We start from the raw sequence: 7,358 nt of genomic DNA on the forward strand, positions 1-7,358 counted from the left end.
CACAAGAGATTGTTGCCCTCTCGGTACGAAAAAGAGCACGCAGATGTTGACAGACAAAAGTTCCTAGCAATTCGTACGTCCATACGAAAAGTAATGCGTGAAGCATACGACAACTTTCACCGTCATACCTTAGCGAAGGATCTTACCGAGAACCGGAGAAAATTCTGGTCATTCGTAAAATCACTAAGCGGATCGAAAGCTTCTATCCAGTCACTCGTCCACCAGTATGGTGTGGCAGTAGAAGACAGCAGATACCTTTGTCTGTGACGAACATTCGCCGTCAAGGACCACGTACTGGGTTCTGCTACTTAAAAATCCGGGAGCGGCTCTTAGTTAAAAGTTTTGGGGGTAGAGACGTCCCACAAGGTGTATATTTTTCAATAATGTATTACAGAATTTAAAATTAACGTAGCTGTGACACGAAGTCACGAAGGAGGTATACGAACATGTCGAAAGATAGGTGCACACTGCAAAGAGCTGAATACATCGATGAGGGAAATGTCACTGACTAGGTACAAGCTGCCAATATAACTCGTTTCAGACACTGCCGTCGAAACATCATGTTTTGCATAGATATAAAAGTAATTATGTAGTAGTAACGATCATACACATTTAAAATTGTCAGAAAGCATTTCGAATATTTTCCATAAGAATTTAAATAATGACACTCAATGTTTTTAGAAATGCTATCACGTGATGTTTTACAGATAGGTAGTAAATAGCGTTGAGACTGCGCCCGGAAATGCCATTTACCTCCATGTAGATGCAAATTTGGGGAGTGGCTACTACAGAGTATGGCTCTTGTAGACTTCTGGAGTGTTCAGCTAACAGAGGCTAAAGGAATAGTACCAACTTCCACATGATTCCCGTGCGCTTATAAGGAACAGAGTGACTGAAATTCTACTCTCCAATCTCTCCGTGCTACTCTATTATGCTTTGAAGAGTCATTAATTGACGTTTGATATTAATATTTTGATAGCGTTAATATTACTTTTTTTGTTTGTTCCCTTATATTGCGAATGCTACCCACGGCAGCAAAGGCATGGTAACTTTGCAAATGTCTCACTAGAGAGTTTGATAACTGAAGGAAACTTCACAAGCCAAGATCATTAAAAAAAGAAATTCATTGGATGGCCGGTTTCGACGGATCTCCAAGAGGAAAATATTTTGCAATCATGATATTACAACTTGATAAACTGTCTTGTTACATAACATCTGGAATCATAACGTACCTTTTACTTTAAAATTTTTACAACAAATTGTCCATGAGTGTTGCATGTCGCTTCACACTGCGTATTCACTTCTCACTGTCATGAAGATCACTACAAAACGATATGTCAAGTGTAAAAGTATATATTGCGCCGATTACAAGTGTTCATGTTGAGTACCAGCTGGAAACTGACAGAAGTTGTGTAAACACAACGACCACCATGTACGTCCATCAGTTGGCAGTGTGGCGGTTGAACCGATTATCGTCTCGCATACAGCATAAAACGAAGATACACAGTTCCGTATATTTGGCAATACATTATTAAGGACCATTCTTATTTGCAGTACTATACAAATCAGAGAAATAAAGAATTTTTTACGTACAATTAATGTATATATCTTTGATAATTTTGTAGGATTAAGAATGTATGACAGCCGTTAGGGAACAAGAATCAGCCTCGCAATAGGCTAACTGTAGACAAAATTTAAAAAGAAATTCTTCAGGCAGGATGTCAGTATTCAGGTTATAACATTCCAGGCTTATGGTTACCACTCCTGCATTATGTATTGCTACAAAAAACTCTTATACCTCCAGCTATAATTAAATTCAATTACTTTTCGATAGTAGGAAAAAGGCTTTTAGAAGAATAATAGCAATACCAAAAAATGATAGTTACGAAGTTACGATGCCCTTTGTACCATAAACAATCAAAATCAGATTCAGGAAATTAATATATGGAAAATGTTTAAATAAAAGAATAATATATTTCGTTCTCATCATCTGTAAATGGTAGAAATTAGATCTCGAGCCTAATGAACAAAATATAGATAACTGATCGTTTAGCATTGTTAGAATGCTTATTTCTGCAATTTCAATACTAATGTGATTTTTATGTGTTTAGAAAATGTCTTAAACTTGTTCTAGCAAAGTAAAGAATATAATAGAGTGTTTGATAATGTTAAACTATTTCATATTATAAATTACGTTTTGCATCATTGTGATCAGTAGTACATTGTAGGAAGAGTATAAATACTCGGCCTCGAGTATTGTTAGGGCAGATGACTGTTGGACCCACTGTGCGTAGAGTTGAGATAAGTTCTTGGTGCATGATTCAGGTTTGGATTTACAATACAGGAACTCGTGTGTTGGACATTGTCTAAAACAGCATATTAGAACAGTGCAGTGACGGATTATATCGGAGTGTTAAACAGTTTGATTTAATATCGTAAAAGGCAGACTGATATGTGACTTTATATCCGTACTTTGTTGAGTATTAGTGTTGAACAATGCAATGGACCTCACACACGCATTTCTATCAAATTACTGCACCTTGACTATTTAACATCGCCAGTGTAGTACGTACTACCATCGGTCAGCTGTAGTAATAACAACGAGGTTTATTACGCCGAACATTGATCATGAGCTCATAAGATACAGGTCTTGAAGTGAATAAATCTACGTACGTACTTTACTTCAGTTGTGGCCTACATCACTGTAGTGAAATCCATTATGGTATCCTGTATTTATTGAACAAGCATATTTTAGCTCATGTATGCAGTCGTCCAGGGACACAGAAGGCAAGACATTCACAGGTATTTAAACTATGTTTAAGCACCCACTAACCGGTGGGACGTTACAAGGTGTACTATGCTAATTTTTATTCCCTAACATATGCCACATTTATGTACATATTGGCGATTTTGGCTTGTGAAGTTATATATGGCTCTGAGCACTATGGGACTGAACATCTGAGGTCATCAGTCCCCTAGAACTTAGAACTACTTAAACCTAACTAACCTAAGGACATCACACACATCCATGCCCGAGGCAGGATTCGAACCTGCGACCGTAGCGGTCGCACGGTTCCAGACTGAAGCGCCTAAAACCGCTCGGCCACATCGGCCGGCGCTTGTGAAGTGTTCTTCAGTTACCGTATATCGGAGATCGTCCCCAGACTGACCATGTCAAGAACATAATTAACACTAGAGTGTTCTGGAGTGTAGTAACATGTCAGCACCTAGCGAGAATTCGTCAAACTATCACATGAAATAAGGGCGCGAAACATATGCCAACAGCGTTTGCTTGATGAAGTGCGTCAAGTAAAACAATTTCTGCTGTTTCTACTTTCGGTGAATTTTAACGATATTCGTAACGTCAGCGTCAAATAATAAATTAAAGCTATCACCAACCTGAAGTCCTTTGGTAGGCGTGGCCCTACTGGGGGTGGTATGCCGTTGCCTTCCGCCGATCTTTTTACAATCAATAAGTTACGGTGTGAATTCCAAATCACGGTGCAGCTCGGCCTTTTTCACATTAAAAAACATTCCAGAGGTGGAAAATCATGCTAGGAATTACAGGGGATGGCACCAGGAGCCGCGTGTGGCAGGCAGTGCGCCTCACCTGGTAGCCCATGATGGTGTCCCCGGGCTGCAGGCTGGCGGCGCGCGCCCGCTGGTAGGGGTCGACGCTGAGGTAGGCGGCCTGGCAGAGCACCTCTCCCTCGCGCACCGCGGGCAGCTCCTCCTCCTCCACGCGGAAGTCGTCCTCCCGCGGCTCCCCGCGGAAGTGTCGCGCCAGCACGATCTTGCGCGCGGTCTCCATGTCGGCGCGTCTGCTCCGCGGGCCGGCTGCGCTGCGACTGACGGCTCGACGCGCCGGCCCACCGCCGGTTACGCAACCCCGCCCGGCTCAACGTTCAAGTACGTCGTGCCGCAGATAAACAGCGCCTCGCTAGCCTCGGGACGACCGGTCGTCGCAGCCAATCTGCTAGTCGGCTGAGCGACCGTATGAGTTTCCTAAGGCGCACAAGGACCCACTGTTAGTAACAACGGCGCACCTACGTCACAGACTGCAAATTAGGTGAACCGTCGTCGCTGGGGGAAACAGGAAAACGGCTTTGCTCGAGGATGTGTTCTAGCTCCCATCCTGTTCAACGTACACTGAAACGCCAAACAAACTGGTATAGGCATGAGTAATCAAATACAGAGATATGTAAACTGGTGGTATACGGCGCTGCGGTCGTCATCGCCTATACAGGGTGTTACAAAAAGGTACGGCCAAACTTTCAGGAAACATTCCTCACACACAAATAAAGAAAAGATGTTAAGTGGACATGTGTCCGGAAACGCTTAATTTCCATGTTAGAGCTCATTTTAGTTTCGTCGGTATGTACTGTACTTCCTCGATTCACCGCCAGTTGGCCCAATTGAAGGAAGGAAATGTTGACTTCGGTGCTTGTGTTGACATGCGATTCATTGCTCTATAGAACTAGCATCAAGCACATCAGTGCGTACCATCAACAGGTTAGTGTTCATCACGAACGTGGTTTTGCAGTCAGTGTAATGTTTACAAACGCGGAGTTGGCAGATGCCCATTTGATGTATAGATTAGCAGGGAGCAATAGCCGTGGTGCGGAACGTTTGTATCGAGACAGATTTCCAGAACGAAGGTGTCCCGACAGGAAGGCGTTCGAAGCAATTGATCGGCGTCTTAGGGAACACGGAACATTGCAGCCTATCACTCGCGACTGGGGAAGACCTAGAACGACGAGGACACCTGCAATGGACGAGGCAATTCTTCGTGCAGTTGACGATAACACTAATGTCAGCGTCAGAGAAGTTGTTGCTGTACAAGGTAACGTTAACCACGTCACTGTATGGAGAGTGCTACGGGAGAACCAGTTGTTTCCGTACCATGTACAGCGTGTGCAGGCACTATCAGCAGCTGATTGGCCTCGACGGGTACACTTCTGCGAATGGTTCATCCAACAATGTGTCAATCCTCATTTCAGTGCAAATCTACATCTACATCTACATTTATACTCCGCAAGCCACCCAACGGTGTGTGGCGGAGGGCACTTTACGTGCCACTGTCATTACCTCCCTTTTCTGTTCCAGTCGCGTATGGTTCGCGGGAAGAACGACTGTCTGAAAGCCTCCGTGCGCCCTCGAATCTCTCTAATTTTACATTCGTCATCTCCTCGGGAGGTATAAGTAGGGGGAAGCAATCAATATATTCGATACTCATCCAGAAACGCACCCTCTCGAAACCTGGCGAGCAAGCTACACCGCGATGCAGAGCGCCTCTCTTCCAGAGTCTGCCACTTGGATTTGCTAAACATCTCCGTAACGCTATCACGCTTACCAAATTACCCTGTGACGAAACGCGACGCTCTTCTTTGGATCTTCTCTATCTCCTCCTGTTCTCTTTACGGATGAGGCTTCATTCCAACGTGATCAAATCGTAAATTTTCACAATCAACATGTGTGGGCTGACGAGAACCCGCACGCAACTGTGCGATCACGTCATCAACACAGATTTTCTGTGAACGTTTGGTCAGGCATTGTTGGTGATGTCTTGATTGGGCCCCATGTTCTTCCACCTATGCTCAATGGAGCACGTTATCATGATTTCATACAGGATACTCTACCTGTGCTCCTAGAACATGTGCCTTTACAAGTACGACACAAGATGTGGTTCATGCACGATGGAGCTCCTGCACATTTCGGTCGAAGTGTTCGTACGCTTCTCAACAACAGATTCGGTGACCGATGGATTGATAGAGGCGGACCAATTCCATGGCCTCCACGCTCTCCTGACCTCAACCCTCTTGACTTTCATTTATGGGGGAATTTGAAAGCTCTTGTCTACGCAACCCCGGTACCAAATGTAAAAACTCTTCGTGCTCGTATTGTGGACGGCTGTGATACAATACGCCATTCTCCAAGGGTGCATCAGCGCATCAGGGATTCCATGCGAGGGAGGGTGGATGCATGTATCCTCGCTAATGGAGGACATTTTGAACATTTCTTGTAACAAAGTGTTTGAAGGCACGCTGGTACGTTCTATTGCTGTGTGTTACCGTTCCATGATTAATGTGATCTGAAGAGAAGTAATAAAATGAGCTCTAACATGGAAAGTAATCGTTTCCGGACACATGTCCACATAACATATTTTCTTCCCCTGTGTGTGTGAGGAATGTTTCCTGAAAGTTTGGCCGTACCTTTTTGTAACACCCTGTATAAGACAGCAAGTGTCTGCGGCAGTTGTTAGATCGGTTACTGCTGCTACAATGGCAGGTTATCAAGATTTAAGTTAGTTTGAACGTGGTATGATAGTCGGCGCACGAGCGATGGAGCACAGCATCTCCGAGGTAGCGAGAAATTGGGGATTTTCCCGTAGGATCATTTCACAAGTGTACCGTGAGTATCAGGAATCCGATAAAACATCAAATATCCGACATCGCTGCGGCCGAAAAAGATCCTGCAAGAACTGGACCAACGAAGACTGAAAAGATTCGTTCAACGTGAGAGAATTGCTGCAAATGTCAATGCTGGACAATCAACAAGTGTCAGCGTACGAACCATTCAACTAAACGTAGTCGATATGGGCTTTCGGAGCCGAAGGCTCACTCGTGTACCCTTGATGACGGCCGGCCGGAGTGGCCGAGCGGTTTTAGCGGTACAGTCTGGAATCACGCGACCGCTACGGTCGCAGGTTCGAATCCTGCCTCGGGCATGGATGTGTATGTGTCCTTGGGTTAGTTAGATTTAAGTAGTTCTACGTTCTAGGGAAGCGTTGATCTCAGCAGTTAAGTCCCATAGTGCTCAAAGCCATTTGACCCATTTGAGCCTTGATGATGCACGACACAAAGCATTATGTCTAGACTGGGCCCGCCAACACCGTTTTGGACTGTTGATAACTGGAAACACGTTGCCTAGTCGGACGAGTCTCGTTTCAAATTGTATCGAGCGGATGGACGCCTACGGGTATGCAGACAACATCTTGAACCCATGGACCCTGCATGTCAGCAGGGGACTGTTCAAGCTGGTGGACGTTCAGTAATGGTGTGGAGCGCGTGCAGCTGGAGTGGTATGAGACCCCTGATACGTCTAGATATGAATCTGACAGCTAACACATATGTAAGCATCCTGTATGATTACCTGCTTCCATTCATGTCCATTGTGCATTCCAACGGACTTGGGCAACTCCTGCAGGACAATACAATACCCCACACGCCCAGAATTGCTACTGAGTGGCTCCATGAACACTCGTCTGAGTTTAAACACTTCCGCCGGCCACCAAACTCACCAGACATGAACATTATTCAGCACATCTGGGACGCCTTGCAACGTGCTGTTCAGAAGAG

The 7,358-nt window shown here is 44.7% G+C and overlaps 1 protein-coding gene across 1 annotated transcript in view; it reads right to left on the reverse strand.

Annotated features, from left to right (window-relative positions):
* Nucleotides 1–3,982, reverse strand: part of LOC126306808 (prostaglandin reductase 1-like) — a 78,296-nt gene extending 74,314 nt beyond the window's left edge. The window contains exon 1 of the mRNA XM_049992068.1: nucleotides 3,611–3,982. Within this exon, the coding sequence (XP_049848025.1) occupies nucleotides 3,611–3,811 (201 nt within the window). The 5' untranslated portion in view covers nucleotides 3,812–3,982. The remainder of the gene's footprint in view (nucleotides 1–3,610) is intronic.
* Nucleotides 3,983–7,358: the final 3,376 nt, after the last annotated feature.

The sequence above is a fragment of the Schistocerca gregaria genome, chromosome 1, assembly GCF_023897955.1.
Source record: "Schistocerca gregaria isolate iqSchGreg1 chromosome 1, iqSchGreg1.2, whole genome shotgun sequence".
Lineage (NCBI taxonomy): Eukaryota > Metazoa > Arthropoda > Insecta > Orthoptera > Acrididae > Schistocerca > Schistocerca gregaria.